The sequence below is a fragment of the Pelobates fuscus genome, chromosome 5 (assembly GCF_036172605.1).
Source record: "Pelobates fuscus isolate aPelFus1 chromosome 5, aPelFus1.pri, whole genome shotgun sequence".
In the NCBI taxonomy this organism is placed as follows: domain Eukaryota; kingdom Metazoa; phylum Chordata; class Amphibia; order Anura; family Pelobatidae; genus Pelobates; species Pelobates fuscus.
Genome location: NC_086321.1, coordinates 128,145,594 through 128,164,980, shown reverse-complemented (window position 1 = coordinate 128,164,980; position 19,387 = coordinate 128,145,594). Strand labels below are relative to the sequence as shown.

Sequence of the window (19,387 nt, the reverse complement as noted above, 5' to 3'; positions counted from 1 at the left end):
TTATTAAACAGAACTTGCAATAAAGAAAGCTCTCTTTACAGGAGATGTTTATGGAAGGCTGTGCAAGTCACATGCAGGGAGGTGTGACTAGGTTTCATAAACAAAGGGATTTAACTCCTAAATGGCAGAGGCTTGAGCAGTGAGGCTGCGTGGGGCATGTTCTATACACCAAAACTGCTTCATTAAGCTAAAGTTGTTCAAGTGACTATAGTGTCCCTTTAATAAAGAAAACATAGCAGCTTCTCACTTACTTTTCAAATTAAACTTGACAGTAGATTGAGCTTTGTTGTTGTTTACATTTACAGTGCCATTTTGTTTACATTGTATATACATTTTTAAGAACTTTAATTATAAAACAACAAAAAAAGTGCTGACTGCATTCATGTTAAAACAAAAACTACACAACAAAAAAACAGAACGTGCATAAAAATACTAGAGATATTAAGGGCTGGAAACCTGTATAGCTTGTACAAGGAAATTGAGTTCCCTCACAATAGGCATCCTTTTAATATTTCAAAAGCACATTATTTTTACATATTAACTTTTTCAGCTGGGATGTACAATGAATAATGGAGCAAACTTATATTTCGGTTCACCATGGGAGAATGTATCAAATCAATAACCTATTCTGATGTACACAATAGCAACAGTCACGTTGGTATATACTTACAAAACAGAACATTAAAGAAAGTTCCTATTTTCAAGCTATTTTAAAACCTTTATTCCTACTGTACATTATATGCTCTCAAGCTGGGCATTTAATTTGTTGCAGAAATTCCTACATATCTATTGTTCAAGAAAATATAAAAGAAACATAGTATGATTTTACTGTATTATTGAAGAATGGATACATTACCTGCCACTCTTTGCATGCTTCATGTCTGGACAACCCAAAAAGTGTGATTGCATTGTACAACTGCCAAAACTAGAAAAAAAATAAAAAATTACACTTTATTACAATTTAGTTATTCACTGTAAACAATGCTAGCGCATAAGACAGGCAATTTTGCAAAATAGCAAGTGTTAACCGCTGCTCAAACTGGTATTGTACATATGTAATGTAAGCTGGCCCCCTGCTGGTTAGAGAAACATATTGTCAGTGTTTCAAACTTTGCTCCTTTCAAAGGATTGGGCGCGTTTTATACAGTGCTTTTGTTTTCAAGAAAAGAACATTGTTCATGCTCCAGAGATCAAAGTATGTGGATGTCATTCACTGAAAAACTATTTTTGTGAAGGGAATGTTTAACTGCAAAATGAAAATTTAGTCTATTTTTCTATTTTGGTTTCCAGTCACTATCATTTGATGTTGGTGAAAAAGCCCTATATGTTGTGAAACTCCAGTAGTAGTTTAAAAACTTGTCATAGTGATACCTGCTTTCTACTTATTGCCTATGCAATAGGAATTTGTATACAAGACGGTTATTAAAATAAGCAGCCATGCCCATACCTGTGCAGACTATGCCCAGAAGACAGAACCCACAGACGTACAAGCTCAAGAAACAGAAAAGGTTAGGTGACCATTCTAAGCTCCACTTCAGTTGAAGCAAGAAAGTCTGAAAAGTAACTTTGCAGCAAGCAGATAACCATTTCTATTGTAAAGGTAGGGATAACTGTACTAACCCTTGCTAACCAATATGTGCTGCATTCACCCAGACAATGGAGGATTTATCCATAGACATGCTATGTTCTTTGGGATTCATTAAATGCCATCGGCCTGAAAGAACAGTGCCCTGCCCTATCCCAGCCATGGAGGAAGCAAATTAAATGTAGGCTCCGCAGAGGCCTGACTACTACTTCCTGCTGCTGGGCAAATTCAGCCCTCCAGATGTTTTGGACTACACCTCCCATGACCTACCATCACTATGGGGAATGTAGTCCGCAACATCTGCAGTGCAGAAGGTTGCCTACCCCTGCCCTAACCTATGCAAAGGTCATAAGCTCATTATGATGGTGCCTGATGTGTCCCTTTAATTGTTTAAAGGGGCAGCAAAGTAAATCTTTGTTTAAGGTGTCAAAATGCTTGGACTGGCTCTGCCTAGGGGAAAGGGTAAGATGCACAATGCATGCCCTGTACATGTCTCTCTATAAAGACAACAATTGCTAGTCATGACAGCCCAGATTAACACCGAGTTAAGTCTTGCCAATGACCTCTGTCTTAGTAGCTGCAATTTCTGAGCATTCAATTACTTTTCCCATTGTCCTAAACAGCTTGTGATACTAGGAAGAGCCAACCTCTACTGTGATTTTTGTCTAGACAGATGGCACTTTTGCTGTGAGATTTAATACAGTGACAAAGGTTATATACACCTGCCAGATAAGTAATCTGTTCTTCTATCATATCACAAATTCCTTTCCATTCCCATATTAATTCCTTGCCTTTAGATAAGAGCCTGACAGGGCAAAAGTACATGTATTAGAAAAATCGACCTTTCACTTTAAATGAATACAAACATTGTATTGGTTTTCAGACCGAGTTAGCTGAGCCTCCTTAATACATACTTTGTCACATCAGACAACAGATGTGACAAAGTATGTATTAAGAGGGCTCAGCATACCCGAGGCATTCTAAAAGGGGTTCCGGTGTGATCAGCATGAAAAGCAGACTTATCTGCCTTAAAACTTTCTCATTTTACATTAGATCACCAGAAAATACAAGCTCATAAGAATAGAATCTAAGCAGAGGGACACTTCACATTATAATATGCACCGCAGATAATCCTCCAAACGGAGAACGAAGATGACGCTGAAAAAAAAGAAGCAATCCGACTTCCTTGCCAGAACCCCATCTTGACACATGAGGACTGCTTTAATTAGGAGAAGCAAACCTCGCTGACAAATGGCAATATTAGAGCACTAATGAGAGACTTTAAGTTGTTTGATGATGAACCATCTGCAGTGTGGGAGCATTTATCTATTGTAGAAGACTGTGTGCATGCTATACTTTAAAATTTATTGGCATCTTCTCATAGCTTTGAATACAATTGTTTGGCCAGAGTGGATCTGCTAGAGGACAACGGAATAGCAAAAATGCATGGACCAGAGGAGGTTCCAGCATTACAATCAGCAGTTAGATAATCCCATATGAGGATTATAATACAATATAATGAATGTTATTCACTTCACCTCTCAGTGGTTTTAATGTTGTGGCTGATCAGTGTATGCTGCTCAGTTAAAAAAAAACGGGAAAAAAAACAACAAAACAAAAACAAATACTCACATGGCCAAAAAACAGGAATGGGAGAAGAAATGTCAGTCCTCGCCACATCCAGGACTGAAATCCCTCTAAAAAAATTAACAAAACACAAAACAGCCACTTAAATATATAAACTGTAGCAAGCTAGTTATAAACACATTTTATTTATGGTGAGTTGAAAGACCATAATAAACAAGACGACAACTCCTATACTTCGTTTTGAAGTCTTTCTTTTAACAGAACAGTCTTTCTTTTAACAGAACAGGTCGTTATTTTCTCTCAATCAATAAACTTCTCTCTTGCATTGCAGTCTAGATATCGAGCCAGCAAAATGTTCCAAAAAAAATTAATTTTGAACATTTTGACTCATCAGTCTCAGCTTCAGGACTAAAGGAAATATACCTATATATATATATATATATATATATATATATATATATATGTAGCTCTTACATTGACATAAGCAATCTCCTTATCATTTTACTCTCTGTTGCCACTTAAATGAACACACATACTAATCAGGTAAAACAGGATATTAAACCTAGTTTATGGCAGGCAGGCAGATGCCAACAGGTCCACTATATCTAAAAATACGAATTTGGAATGAATGATAAGCTTTCGGGAGATACTCCATTCCTCAAGTCTCAAGCATTTCTGAGAAAACCAACACAATGGTTAAAGTGGCATGAGAGCAGATAATACACAGGTCTCATGATTCATGATGGAAAGGTGTGGGGGGGGGGGGGGGGAGAGAGGGGGGTGGAGACACCATTATTTCAGAAGGTAGTAAATATATATGTGTGTATGTAAGTATTGTTGTTTGTGCATGGGTGTATGTATGTATATGCATTGATGGTTTTACCTCTCCCCCTTGGAATACCCCCCTACCAATTCTCCTCATTCTCTGATACTTACTCAGAATATTTATGACTCTCTGGAAGATCGGTATCTATTTTATTTATTTTTTTCCTTACAATGTCTGCTCTCATGTCGTTTTAACTTCTATATCACAATTTAACTTTGAAGTCTGTCATTTTGCTCAGAAATACATTAGACTTGAGAAAGAGAGGACCTCTGGAAAGCTTGTCATTCCAATATTCTGTTAGTCTAATAACTAATCTCACAATCTCTACGCCAAGACTATATTTATACATAGTAATTGCACTTACCCACAGTAAGGTCTAAATGATTCCTTTCGCCTAATGCACGTAATCTATACAGGCAACCACTTTGATAATAGTACTGAAGAAATTGCACACAGCCTAGAAGAAAAGATATACAGAAAATTAGAATATATAATTATTTCCTTCCAACCACTGGAAGGCAGTGTACTTCACATCTTATCTTTGATAAAGCTCAAAAAATATAAATTATAGGCTGGATATAAAAAAACAAAAACAAAAAATACCACACAAAAAAAAAAACCACACACACACTATACAACTCTGAGGTTTGTTAGTCTATATCTTCCCTCTTAAATTTTCTCTCTAACATGTACATTAATTTCTAGCCTCACAAGCAGAAACTACACAAATTAAATTTATTGTTACATAAATCCACTTACTTTGATATATAGAAAATGCCAAAAATTGATTGCGAAACATCTGATATATGAGACCGTTGGGCCTAATAAAAATAATATGCGTTAGGCTTAAACAAAAATAAATTTCAAATATTAATGCAACATAACTCATCAAGGTAGTGGAACTCTAAACTGGAAATGTAGAGAACAAGTTTATCCTGTACATTATTTTCTAATTGTTACAAAAACAAGTTTCTATACTTTTTGCGCATTCCTAAACCTCTAGATTCCGTTAATGTTACAAGGCAGTTTTCAGAAGGATGGAAATGTAGATTACAGATCCACTGTATCCTAAAAACAGCCAGAATGAATTTATGTCTCACTCGACAACGATTATCACAGATCATAATTTAACAATACCTTGAGAATCTACAAGAGGCTGGGCAATCCTGGTGTAATTGTTCATAGTGCAGCAATACTTTCAATGATGCCAACCTTTCTAAATTGGCTTTCTATAAATTACACAATTTCCATGGGTGTGTACACACACACACACACACACAGTATTTCTATTACATGTTTTGAATGATATAAAGATAATATTTAAATATATATAAAATGCACGCACACTGTATTGCTTACATCCAGATCGCTCATTTTATCCTCAAAGTTGCCTAAAGCCTACATTTAAAATTAACTTACCATGTTAACATCACCCCTGAAAGAAATGTTGAGACATAATGGTGGGAAACCCACCACCCTTTTATCCTGCAGGAGGAAAAAAAAAAGTGGTTTGAATAGTGTACATAAGCATTTCAATCACAAGCTACTTATAACACATAGAAATCTGTCTCAGCTAGTTATCAGAAAGGGTAAAAATCAGGCAGTATGGCAATAAATTAAATAGAAAATGTATTTGTACTTAAATTGTAAACTTTGTTTTTATTTTTCCATGCACATCTTTTCAGTGATTCATGTACCGGTATTTTAGTTCCTATTTGTGTTGAGCTCTGTAAGGTGTTCCTGCATTTAAACCAGATTATATCTAAGTGACAATGTGGTTTCAATTACACCTTAGCTAGCAGGCTGAATCATGACCCAGTAGGAAGATTAGCATAGGGCTTGACAAATTTACTTATATATAGAAGCCAAAGTCTAATGTCAGTATTAGCAAAATTTGCATTAGCTTCACACATAGTCCTAATTAACTACACTCACAATCATACATACGCCACTTTCATAAACATGCCAAACTAGACACTAACGCACATAAATGCTTGCACATATATTCCATATATTGAAGGACACATACATATAGACAGACAGACAGACAAAAACTCATACACAGGAATTCATTTATACAAACATATCCAGTTATACATAGAGATGCATATACCCTCACATATATTCATTTATAAAAACAGACATATACATTGGCACACAATTGCTGGTCTCATTATTTGCTTTTCGTTGTTGGATGATAATCATCCAACAAGAGATTAAGAACAAACTAACTACACATTAACACGTCTTAAACAAAGATGGTATTATTCAAATAACAGAGCAGGTAGAGCCTTAACAAATAAATTAAAAGCCCAGGATCAAAGAAATAGCATTAAACAAATAAATGAGGGAGTGGCTTGTCTTCCTCCTCTCCATATCGCCAAGGCTTTTAGAGCATATTATGAATCTCTATATAACCTATCCGAACCCAATAAAATCGACTTAGATATGGAAGATTTCTTAAGATCTCTAGACCTCCCAGTACTATCTTTAGAAAAAAAAATATACTTGAAAACCTTTTTCTCAGATAGAAATTAGGAACGCAATTAATTATATGAGGGGGGGGGGGGGGGGGTGAAGAGGCGTCAGGTCCTGATGGCTTTACAGCTCTTTTTTTAACCAGATTTTACAACCTAAGATTACTCCTCTCTTGGAACGCGTGTATGGTACCATAGTTTGATCAAATGGATTTCCTCAAGAAATGCTTGAAGCCACTATTTCACCTATTTCAAAAACAGGCAAAGACCCTAAGGTAAGTAATTATAGACCAATCTCATTAATTAACATAGACAGAAAAATATATTCTAAAATCCTGGCACAGAGATTTACCTTTGTTATCTTAGATTTGATACATCCTGATTAAGTGGGCTTTGTAGAGGGAAGATCAGGGGAAGATCACACCCGCAGAGTCATTAACATCATAGATGAAATCCACCATACGAGAACCCCATCTATTATTATGGCCTTAGACGCCGAAAAGGCGTTCGACAGGGTAAATTGGAGATCTATGGCTCAGACTCTGCGGGTGTTTGGACTTACCAGTCCATTTGCTAAAAGGACTATGGCACTATACATGCTTCCCATTGCAAGGATCACTGGTCCTTTCTTCAATTCTTTGAATGTGAAGACTCGAAATGGCACCTGTCAGGGTTGTCCTCTAGCCCCCCTCCTTTATGTTCTTACAGTGGAAACTTTGGCAGCACTATTAAGAAAGACAGCTACAACTAAAGGAATAATGGTTGGACGACAGGACCACCAGGTCTCCCTTTATGCAGATGACATTCTTCTAACGATATCTTCTCCGGAATGTTCTTTTCCAGAAGTTCTTAGGATATTACAGACATTTAGTCTATTTTCAAATAATGAAAACTTAATTTTTCAAAAACTCAAATTATGTCTTTTCATATTTAGAATTCTAATTATCTATTTTTAAGAGAAAGATATACAACATTAAATTGGTCTAATAAAAAAATACAATATTTAGGAATTAAATTCTGCTCAGATTCAAAGTCCACGATGTAGAAAAACTACATGGATTTGATGATAGATATTAGGGAGACAGATAGGTGGAGGAGTTTTGAGATCTCTTTGTTTGGACAAGTAAACATACTTAAATCATATCTGGTCCCAAAAATTGCATATTTGTATAAAACTATTCCGATCCCAGTTCCATTTAATATAATAAAAGAAATGGAAATTATTTTGTCTTCATGTGTGTGGAATGCTAAAAAAAACAAGAGTTACTGGTTATGTTCTCAAGAGAAACAAATTCAGGAGGACAGGGAGATCCAGATCTACATAAAATTCACGAAACATGCATGCTCTACCATCTATTTATGTTAAACATTAAAAGAAACACAAATCTGGGATGGTATAATCTAGAAAGAAGTAAATGTGGAGGGACTGATCCCTATTTTTATTCTCTGGCTGGACTATGAACATTTTAGACAACTTAAAATATCCAATCAAATAGTATCAGCATTGATGACCTGTTTTTTTAGATTCAGAAAGAGAAGTGAAAAGGGACAAACCTTAAATCCTATTACTAGAGCTAGTCCTATTGTGTCTCTTCCAGTGTATATAGAAGATATATATACAATGGCAAAACAACGATATAAAAATAATTTAAGATCTTTATGATAGTAAATCCTTAAGATCTTTTTCCAACTTGCAGGAAAGGTATGCTCTTCCATCACGAGAAATATTTAAATATATTAAGATTAAACATTTTCTTACTTCAGATGTAACAAGTCATCAAGGATTAATAGGCATACTTCATACTACACAACTTAATTCTAAAACAATTGCTATAATTGGCAGAATTCTAAATAAGAGAACTTACTTAAATAAATCTGAAGCGGTTTCCAGTTGGGAGAGAGACTGTGCTTTTACGGTTTCTTTAGAGATTTGGAACAATAACTGACGAATCACGAGAACCGCAATGCATTGTATCAGTCTACATGAACACTACAAGTTAATACAGAGATGGTGTATGGTTCCTACACGCCTTGCAAAGTTCAATACAAATTTAGATAATTTATGTTGACGTTGCCAAAACTATCGAGGCACACAAATTCACATCTGGTGGGAATGCCTGAGACTGGCTCCTATAAAAAGATGTATTGAAGAACAACTTATAACTCTCTTCTCATTAGAATATAGCCTTACGCCACAATCTTTCCTGTTTCATATAAATTTACCTGTTACAGGAAGATACAATAGATATCTATGTGTTAACATCTTGGCTGCAGCGAAAATGTGTTTAGCTAGACATTGGAGAAATACAACCACTCCAACAAGGATCGAAATAAAAACTCAAATACATTTCCAGAGAGATTGTATGATGAGAATTTGACTATAATATATATATATATATATATATATATATATATATATATATATATATATATATATATATATATATATATATATATAAAAATAATAAAATATTCAATAAAGATGAATTGTTTTAAAAAAAACACAAAATAAAAAAACACAACATACACCAAGGCTCAAAAGCAAGCATTACACTGAGTGGCAACCACCATCTGAATCTTCCACAAAGGCAAGCCACTATTTACAGCCAAGTGAAATCCGATTATATCCAGCCCTAACAAGCTCCCATGTTTAGTACTGGTGTGACGTTCATTCTAAGTTTCATGTTGCATGCAAGGTAACAAGGGGAAAAAGACAAATAAAATTGGCAAGGACTAAAAGCTTCTCAATGCCTTCCACATGTATTGAATGAATAAGCTGTTGGATGCTCTATATAAACACTCACCTTGAGCCATTGCTAATCAGGATACTCTCTCTTATTGTCAGTGTGCAGTAGTACCAGACCAATAAAAAGTTAAACAGTTCATCTGTCACTCTAAAAAAAGAAGAAGAAGAGAGAGAATATAAAATACAAACACTGACCAATGATCTTGCCCTTCTCTGTATCTTCCAACTCCTGAAATGTTTGAAATATCAAAATGGCTGTAAAAAAAAAAAATAAATAAATAAATATGTTTAACCCCTTGAGTGCCAGGCATATGACCAGCCCTTTAGAAAGAAACGTGTGCAGCACAAATTCAGCACTGAAAGTGTCGGAAATATATCGCTAATTATGTATTACTCACTATGTGTAATGAGTTATACTATTCCTGCACGAATAAAATAAATTATTCTAAAATGTAAATACATTAAAAAATTGGTAACAAGGTTTTGTATATTGTACTGTATGCATTACTTATATTTACTTGTAGAAATTAGGTATCAAATGTAGTTTGGACATACATAGGATTACTCCTATAGGTCCAAAATCTCCTACTTTCTCCGTTCTTGTAAATGGGGATAAGAATGAGACTCCGCTTTATACGGACTGATTATTTGCCTCACTATATTTTATGTTATTCAATGTATAAATGATTTTTTCTAAATAAAGTATAATCATAATAATAAAAAATGTTAACCGAATAATAAACCTTTAGGTAACAATATAAATCTATGTTAGCCAAGTTTGAGCATAATATATACACATACAGTTTCCCTATGGTCTAGTAATGAACACAATCTTTTAACGACAATTGCAGTTTTGCTTTTCTTATGTCTAATCTTGCTCTGATGCTTTCGTGAAACAGCAAGTGTAATTTGTACGAATATATCTGTTGGAAACAATTACAGCTCAGACCTGCTACACACTTATGAAAATACTAGACCATCATGCAGGACAGCTGTGAAACCCTTGTGCCACAAGAGAAGACTTCTCAGCCCTGAAGATGCACCTCAGACACGGCAGAATGACAAAAGCCCTTGTATACTGCATCAGGGTGTCTCTTAAAATCCCACCCCTCCACCCTCTCCTGCACCCTGAAGGCTGATAGCAAGACAGGAGCAGAAAACTTCCCCATCCTCTTCATTTCTTAGGAGTGGCTTCCGTACCAGGCAGATGGAATATCTGGACCAGAGATTGTGTTTAGAAGAATAGATTCATATGTGATCAAAACGCATGTGCAAAAAGGAAGGATATGGGGGAGAGAGTGGGGGCAGAGTCTGATCTCCAAGCAGTCTAGGCACATGGCACTTGAGTTCCTGCATGCTGGGTTAAAAACCAAGTGATTTATACCTGCATTACCACTGCCACGACTCATCCTGTGCCCATCTCAGTTCAGAAAATCTTGGGCATGCTTTAGGACACCTCTACCAATTGTGTACACTGTCAGGGGCCAGAGACATTTAGCTGCGGCATGCTGGAGACAAGAAGAGGTGGCCGATCTCCTAGCTCTTGAGTTCGTGGCAAAGATCAGCAAAACTGCACAAATGAGTGAAATGTATACGTCCTCATGTGCTGCCCAGATGTGTGGACACTGTGCCCTCCCCATCTCTGGCACTGCAAACCTCCTAATAGATCTGATATTTTCCATAGCATGTTGGGACATCGGCGGTGGTCTCAGGTAAGTCACTGAAGGGTTTTTCACCCCTTGAGCAACATGGGATGGGGGGGGTGGGAGGGAGAGTGGACCTGCAGTGCCAGGAAAACTGGAGTGTCCCTTTAACATTGTTCCTGCTGCTCATAATCTCCACACTGACACAACTTACTCCATCTACTGCTAGCACTCTTATCTTGAACCTGATAAAAAATGTGCACTTTCTTCATTTGCCATGACAGTGTATCTACCTAAGATTTTGCAATATGCTTGTCAATTCTGTCGTGGCATCACAAGCATGTGTGTTATTCCTTGCACTATGAAAATAAAGAATTGAAAAAAAAAAAGTTAATTATATTGCACAACAAAATATCATGGAGGGAATCAAAACCTAAAATTTGTATGGATCTTGACTCTTGAGATTAAACATGTGCCAAACCAGTTTCATTAAATGACTAATTTACTGCCTACATGAAGGACCATCCTAATGATTACCACAATAATGAAGAATTACCACAAAAGTAATAATTGATTTCCTATCTTCTGAGGTCAGGACACCTTCCATTATCATAACTGAATTGCCAGATTCAGAGCTAGAAGTACTTGACTAAAATCTACGCTCTACAGCTAGGTTACAATGGTTGGTAGAAATACAGACATTCTACATTACATTTCTAGAAAGCACACTTTAAATCAACTTGAATGCAATGTTAACAGTATGGCTGAGATGTTCATATATGCTAAATTGCTTACTGTATGAATTAAAAGATAAAAATCATGTGATCAGGAGAGGCCGGCCGACTCCAATGGCTGCAGGGAGACAGCGGGGCCTGAAAAGCATGGCGAGCAGTCGCACATTTCATGAACTCCAGGAGCCTTCTAGCTATTATAGCATCTCTTGCAAGATTTTAAACCGCAAATCAGGCTCAATCTACTCTTGCTTACCTACCTTAGGTCTGGGGCGACTACTCCGTGTTCGAGACAGCGGACACTGACTGTCGCAGGATGACCCACCGGCACAATCCTGCAGCCTAGTCGCATTCTGGCACAACAGGAGTGGGGCCGATCCCTCAACCCTGGAACCAGAACCCCCGGCAAACTGCCCCTTCCCCCTCCCCCCCCATTTCCTCCCCCGCTGCTGGAAGGGATATCCGGGCACTCTCAGTCACCTACTATCAGCTGGGACTGACCTGAAACCATGACGAAACGATCAAAGGGAACAGCTCCTATATACCCAAGATGGCGACGGAGAGCAACTCCACAGGGCATGTGGGGAATGCCTTCGCTTTCTAGAGACATTCAACAGCATTTGTGCAGCCTTTTGGGACCGACTACGACAACGGGAGTTTCCCGGATTAAAGCACTCAACTGGCGCTGAACACGAAGCTGGGCCCGCCATCACTACCACTCGTGCTCCGCCGGAGAGACCACAAGGCCCTTTGAAGGTGCACCAACCTGGCCTTCTACGGAGACCACCATACTCCACGAGGGGGTGGAAAGCTCAATACGGAAAGGCCCGGTACAAGCAACGCATATTTGCCCAATGAGGGGGAAGAATGAGGCACCCGAAAGGCGCAAAGCACCAGGGCATTTCCCGCCTCGCCTAAACCTCTCACACATTATAGGGACTGTTCCAGAAAAGCTCTATACCTATGTGCAATCACCCGCATGGAACTCCCGTCTGCTGCATCCCTGGGACGCCTGGAAGCAGTTTCCATCGGCACCATCGGGTACTCCGCTGGAATCGGCCTCGCGCAGGGCATTAGCTAAAAGGACTTACCTGGAATATTGTTCCTCGTCCAAGTGGCAACTTCAGGGGCTACTACCCCAAGCATAATATACTTCACCTGCCACCCACATGAGGACTCCTAAGACCCGAAAGGGTATTCATTTGCCACTGTTCAGTCCTAGTTTGATGGTTTTATTAGCATGTCTTAGCCCTTTCACACCTTTCATTTTCACACATTTTTATCTTTATTAATTTCACACTAATGCCTTACATGCCTCGCTCCCACAGTTAGGAGGCCCACTAGCACAGCTTATTTAGAATACGGAATACATCAGTCATTCCCACTGTTAATTCAGCGCATTCTCAGCCTCATATTCACCACATCTTATCTTGAAATGCAATTTGTGTGCTTCATTACTGTCTGGGCAATGGTTTTCACAAACGTGCGATACTCCTAACATGTTTAGACCGTAACCTAACACGCTGCCTGTACTAAGCAATATCACGGACATGTTAATGTTTTAACTTACCTCTTCTATCATCAGGTCTATGACCACACAAAGTTGAGCAACTTCCTTTCGCTAGTTAATCCAGACATACTGTTTAGCCTGTACTCTAAGCATGATATACAATTTAAAAATGTGCAACTTATGCGAATGCCATAATACTATCTTGTACGTCTTATCATTCTGTTAGCTGAAGCAGTTGTGGCATACCAAGCAATGTTTTCTCGTTGCACGCTATAAATAAAGGAATGATTAAAAAAAAAAAAAGATAAAAATCATGTGTATGGATGATTGCGGGCTACCATATTTCAGTGTTACTTGCAATCACCAAAAAGAAGAGTGATTTCTCACCTGTAGTAAAGCACAAACCGGCATGCTATGGCTCCCAGGAGCAAGATTATGGTCAAGTAGAGTTTGAATTTTTCATATTCATCTTTGTATGCAAACCTAAAAATACAGCAAGTTTCTTAAAATAGTAATCACAGGGATAATTTTTTTTGTTTTTACAACTACTAGAGTTCAAAGGTAACTATAATAAACGAGATTCACATCACTTTTCACAATTAAACGGTCATACATATAAACAGTCACACACCTGTTACCATCATGTTTATTGTAAGTCCCTTAAGACTATTATTTCCTTAAACGTTTTGGATGACAGAATCTATTGTAATAGGATCATTAGATGTACATTGCACAGAGCTACAAAACTACATCATGTTGGCAGCTGTTTACAAGTTTCAGACTGAATGCACAAAGACATCTAGAGTAAATTTAGTGTAAACCAACCAATCTTGCCTAAGAAACATACCCACGACAGCTCGCTGTAGGGATAATTGCTCCCTAGCATGCCCAAGTGACATCCTCAGAAATATGACACCATATAGGAGCTGTTTGATGTAAGTGCCCAGAGAAAGCCCTCTCCTCCGTTTCTTTGAGAATGCGAAATTTATAATTACGCAATATTAACGACAATTTGGACCAACGTGCAAGCACTGAAGTAGCTAACCTTCTCATGTAACTACGTAGCTCTGAAAGTGACAAAGACAGACTTGTGGACATGATATATGTAAAATTACACTTACTTTGCTTGATTGCTTAGAAGGGTGACATTCACATTTCCAAGAACCAAGTTCAGGTACAATCTAAAAAAAATGAGAAGTAGAAATACTATGTTAACAGACACAGAGGACATTACTTTTAGACATAGACTGTTAGATGCATTATTATTTTTTTTTACCATGAAACATATATGAACATTATTTAAAACAGGCATGTGAGAAATATGCATCAAACTCTGTATTACAATATTTAATTCTGACATAATGGCAGCAAGCAATCCCTGGGAATTATTTTTCCACTATGTCCAAATATAGCCCAGAGTGCAGCAAGAGCCCCTAGAGTGTAACGGACTGTGAAGACAGACTAACATTGATCACAATACTCAGAATACAAATCCAAGGTTCGCAAATGTTGACTTTACCAATATTTCTGTCTCTCGACTTCACTGATTGGAACGATCAGACATAGGGAAACAAAATTCTAAGCAGTTTTGTTGAAAACTTTATTATTAAATAATATGTTTATCCTCTGATCGCTGCCTCTACTTTGTTTTATGTACAGCTTCAACGATATTATGTACATCAACAATATTCCATCACAGCTTTTATGAGTTTATTATAAAGATTTATTCTTCATGAAAAACTCAAAGGTAATAGTGCCACTCTAGGTATAACTTTTCACTGGAGCTGGAATGCTAGATCAGAATATAAGCTAAAAAGTACTGCCATTCACATTAGCCACAATTGTTGACAGAAGATGTGACAGTCATCTTCTTATGCAATGCACAATAGATGCTTATGATAAATATATACAACACTTTATGTGAAAGATGCCTGGGGTCTGTACATGCACAAGCAAAAAACAGATGATATTAAACCTATATTGGATAACAGAGTTATTTGATAAAGTGAGAATTCAAAGTGAATTAGAAAAATTAAGACTAAAATAGCTGAACTTTGAATATCCACTTTAGTAAGTAGCACTGTTAGTAAACTATATTAACCTGTGCCCTTCCTGATTTTCAAGAATTGTCAGTCACATGATGGTATTTGCCTTGAATATCCTGCTAGGTGTCACTTAAAAGGCAATCCTTTGTTTAGAAAGTACATAAAGCACATTAGAGGAAGAGTCGATACACCAGAATCACTTTATCTTAATAAAGTGATTTTGATGAAGACGCAATTTTGGTAACCTTGCTGTTAAAAACAAAGTGGTTTCTAAGTAACACCAAAGTTTCCATTTTGCAATTCCCATGACTTTAATGACCGTCATTCAGACAGCCAATAGGGTCTTCAGGCTAAAATAGATTCAATAATGAATCTAGTTTATGCACTGTGTCAGAATGAAAAGTAAGCTCAAGCTGGCTTACCCAGCCAGCTGGGTGAGTGTCCAATGCTTCTCCATGAGAAGCAAATTAATTGTCGGATCTTTATGAACTGTGTGTTCACAGCCGGATAAATCATTAAAGGAATTCTAAAGTGTAAAAAAAAATAAAAAATACAAAGTTGAATTCCTTAATACTATAGTTACCTCTGACCAGCCTGGCACTGCAATGGTTAAAAACCCTGTTAACACTTATCCGATTCAAGCGCCGATGTCCCTCAGAGCTTGGTCGGCGCCCTGCTTCCTCCGCCATCGGATGCGGTGGGGATAATTTGCATGCACGGCAAGCGCCACCAGCACATTAGGCATTCCCCAAAGTAAAGCATTCCTGTAATGCTTTCCTACTGAAATTTCACAGATGCCGGAGATCCTCATGCAGAGCGTGAGGAAGTCCTGAGTCAGATAGGCAAACAAAAATCACTTAGCCACCAGGAAATGCCTCTAGTGCCTGTCTGATTGAGGTAGTCTTAGTTTTGAAATGTAATCATTGCAGTTTTTCTAAAAATGTAATAATTTACATTGCAGGATTCAGGGGTACAAGGACACTGCACCCAGAGCACTTCAATGAGATGAAGTGGTCTGGGTGCCTATAGTGTCCCTTTAAACTTCTAAGATATCATAGTAGGATTATAAGTCTGCTGACTGGAGACTGCTCTGGTGCTGGAATAAAAATACTTTTAAGAGTTATTTTTAATAATTTTTTAGGATTATGAAAAAACAATGCTTTAATTCAACAGTATTAAAGGGACACTATAGTCACCTGAACAACTTTAGCTTAATGAAGAAGTTTTGGTATAAAGAACATGCCCCTGCAGCCTCACTGCTCAATCCTCTGCCATTTAGGAGAATCCCTTTGTTTATGAACCCTAGTCACACCCCCCTGCATGTGACTTGCACAGCCTTCCATAAACACTTCCTGTAAAGAGAGCCCTTTTTAGGCTTTCGTTATTGCAGCTTCTGTTTAATTAAGATTTTCTTATCCCCTGCTATGTTAATGGCTTGCTAGACCATGCAAGAGCCTCCATGTATGTGATTAAAGTTCAATTTGGAGATTGAGATACAATTATTTAAGGTAAATTACATCTGTTTGAAAGTGAAACCAGTTTTTTTTTTCCATGCAGGCTCTGTCAATCATAGCCAGGGGAGGTGCATAAACAGAAACAAAGTGATTTAACTCCTAAATGTCAGTGAATTGAGCAGTGAAATTGCAGGGGAATGATCTATACACTAAAACGGCTTTATTTAGCTAAAGTAATTTAGGTGACTATAGTGTTCCTTCAATATATATATATATACACATGCCAGTATATTTAAACCTACCCATTTTTCTTTGGCAAATAAGCCTCCATATCAAAAAACACATTGTGCCGTTCTTTGATTGTGCCGTCTATCTGTTGGATAAGATCAGTCTCTCCTAGACTTGCAGAGTATTTATGCCTATAAGGGGATAAAAAAATAAAAATAAAAGAAAAGTTCAGTAACTTATTCAGCATTAAATAATGAAGTACAGCATGTAAGCTGGGCAATAAATATGTGTAAAGTAATGTCACTTCACAAACCACGCTATCTTGATGAGTTGTCCCTTTGTGGAGCAACCATCTGACTATTGGGAGGGAGGGAAGGAAAGGAAGGTAGAGAAGGGGAGGGAAGGAAGGAAGGACAGACATATTTCATGCCTTCCTCCCTCCCACCCCCCCATCCCATAGCGTTTTCCTCCTCCTCCCCCCCGCCCCATAGCGTTTTTCTCCTCCTCCCCCCGCCCCCCGCCCCATAGCATTTTTCCCTCCCCAGTCCCATAGTGTTCTTTCCTTCCCCCTCCCTCCCCTGTCCCATAGTGTTCTTTCCTTCCCCCTCCCTCCCCTGTCCCATAGTGTTCTTTCCTTCCCCCTCCCTCCCCTGTCCCATAGTGTTCTTTCCTTCCCCCTCCCTTGTCCCATAGTGTTCTTTCCTTCCCCCTCCCCTGTCCCATAGTGTTCTTTCCTTCCCCCTCCCTTGTCCCATAGTGTTCTTTCCTTCCCCCTCCCTCCCCTGTCCCATAGTGTTCTTTCCTTCCCCCTCCCTCCCCTGTCCCATAGTGTTCTTTCCTTCCCCCTCCCTCCCCTGTCCCATAGTGTTCTTTCCTTCCCCCTCCCTCCCCTGTCCCATAATGTTCTTTCCTTCCCCCTCCCTCCCCTGTCCCATAATGTTCTTTCCTTCCCCCTCCCTCCCCTGTCCCATAGTGTTCTTTCCTTCCCCCTCCCTCCCCTGTCCCATAGTGTTCTTTCCTTCCCCCTCCCTCCCCTGTCCCATAGTGTTCTTTCCTTCCCCCTCCCTCCCCTGTCCCATAGTGTTCTTTCCTTCCACCATTAATTCATTTGGATTCCACTACCACCTGAACACTGACAACACCCAAATATCTCTTTCCTCCCCTGACCTCTCCTCCCCTGCTGTCCTACAACGTGTCACCAATTGCCTTTCTTCTATCTCTGATTGGATGTCCTCCTGCTTTCTTAAACTCAGTCTTTCTAAAACGGAGTTTCTTATTTTTCCTCCTCATAACACTGATCCTCCTCCTTCACTCTCCCTGCAGGCTGACGGTACCTGCCTCACCCCATCCTTTCAAGCTCGCTGTCTTGATGTCAATTTTGATCCTGGCTTCATTTTTGCGCCTCATCTCCAGTCTGTTGCTAAAACCTGTTGATTCCAACTTAAAAACATTGCCCGCATACGCCCCTTTCTTACGCAAGATGCTGCCAAGGAGCTTGTTCATGCTCTAGTAATCTCTTGCATCGATTACTGTAATTCTCTCCTAATTGGTCTCCCCAGAAGCCGTACTGCCCCCCTACAATCTGTGGTGAATGCTGCTGCCACCCCTCCTCTCACCCCTCACTCCTTACACTGGCTTCCTGTCCCCTACAGGTGTCCATTTAAAATACTAACCCTTACCTATAAAGCTCTAACCAACTCTAGCCACTCTTACTTTCTTCATTGATTCATAGGTACGCCATTTTGGCCAATCAGCACTTCTTCATAGAGATGCATTGAATCAATGCATATCTATGAGGCAAATTCTGCATCCCCCTGCAGAGCGTGGAGACGGTGAAGGGCAGTGCTGCCTACTGTGCAGCACTAAACCAGGAAGCATCTCCAGTGGCCATCTGAGGAGTGGCCACTTGGAGGTGACCCTAGGAGCAATGTAAACACTGCCTTTTCCCTGAAAAGACAGTTTGCATGAAAATGCCTAAAGGCAATAATAATAATGACCAGAACAACTACATGCTGTAGTTGTTGTGGTGACTATAGTGTCCCTTTAATATTTCAAGAAAAACTTCTAGCGGTTTCTTTCCATTGCTCTTGATCAGGAAATTCCTTACATATGTTGAGAAGCAATGGGAATAATGATTTGTAAACAAGATAATTGTCTGTTTTAAAGATATTCAGAAATGTATCTGGAAAATAGCAGGTATGACCTCTCAACCTGTAATTTACTTTGCTACATGTATGTACTTGTAAAGCACATTCCCAAGAGGATAAAACAGTTTTAGCTGGAAAGGTCTTAAACAAACAAGCTTACTCTAAATAGGAATCAAATTTGTTATGTTGCTTCACTTAGCTATTACAGGTAAAAATAAATAAGAAGAAGAAGAAAGATAATATAGCTCAAAAATGAATCCATGTTGTCCTTTAGAGAGGAAAAAAAACAACCAATGAAACATTCATGGCAATAACTTAATAATCCTGCTCATGCAGTAGCATGCAAAGTGAAATTTTACCGTAGCTACTAAATGATTTTATTTACATAAATTGAAATACAAATAAATA

The 19,387-nt window shown here is 38.4% G+C and overlaps 1 protein-coding gene across 1 annotated transcript in view; it reads right to left on the bottom strand.

Moving 5' to 3' along the window:
- Nucleotides 1-19,387, bottom strand: part of TMEM120B (transmembrane protein 120B) — a 43,494-nt gene that overhangs the window by 9,298 nt on the left and 14,809 nt on the right. The window contains exons 3-11 of the mRNA XM_063454267.1: nt 16,907-17,023; nt 14,227-14,286; nt 13,493-13,588; nt 9,280-9,369; nt 5,418-5,483; nt 4,758-4,819; nt 4,363-4,455; nt 3,218-3,282; nt 857-925 (exon numbers count right to left, since the gene is read on the bottom strand). Coding sequence (XP_063310337.1) covers nt 857-925; nt 3,218-3,282; nt 4,363-4,455; nt 4,758-4,819; nt 5,418-5,483; nt 9,280-9,369; nt 13,493-13,588; nt 14,227-14,286; nt 16,907-17,023 — 718 coding nt within the window. The remainder of the gene's footprint in view (nt 1-856; nt 926-3,217; nt 3,283-4,362; nt 4,456-4,757; nt 4,820-5,417; nt 5,484-9,279; nt 9,370-13,492; nt 13,589-14,226; nt 14,287-16,906; nt 17,024-19,387) is intronic.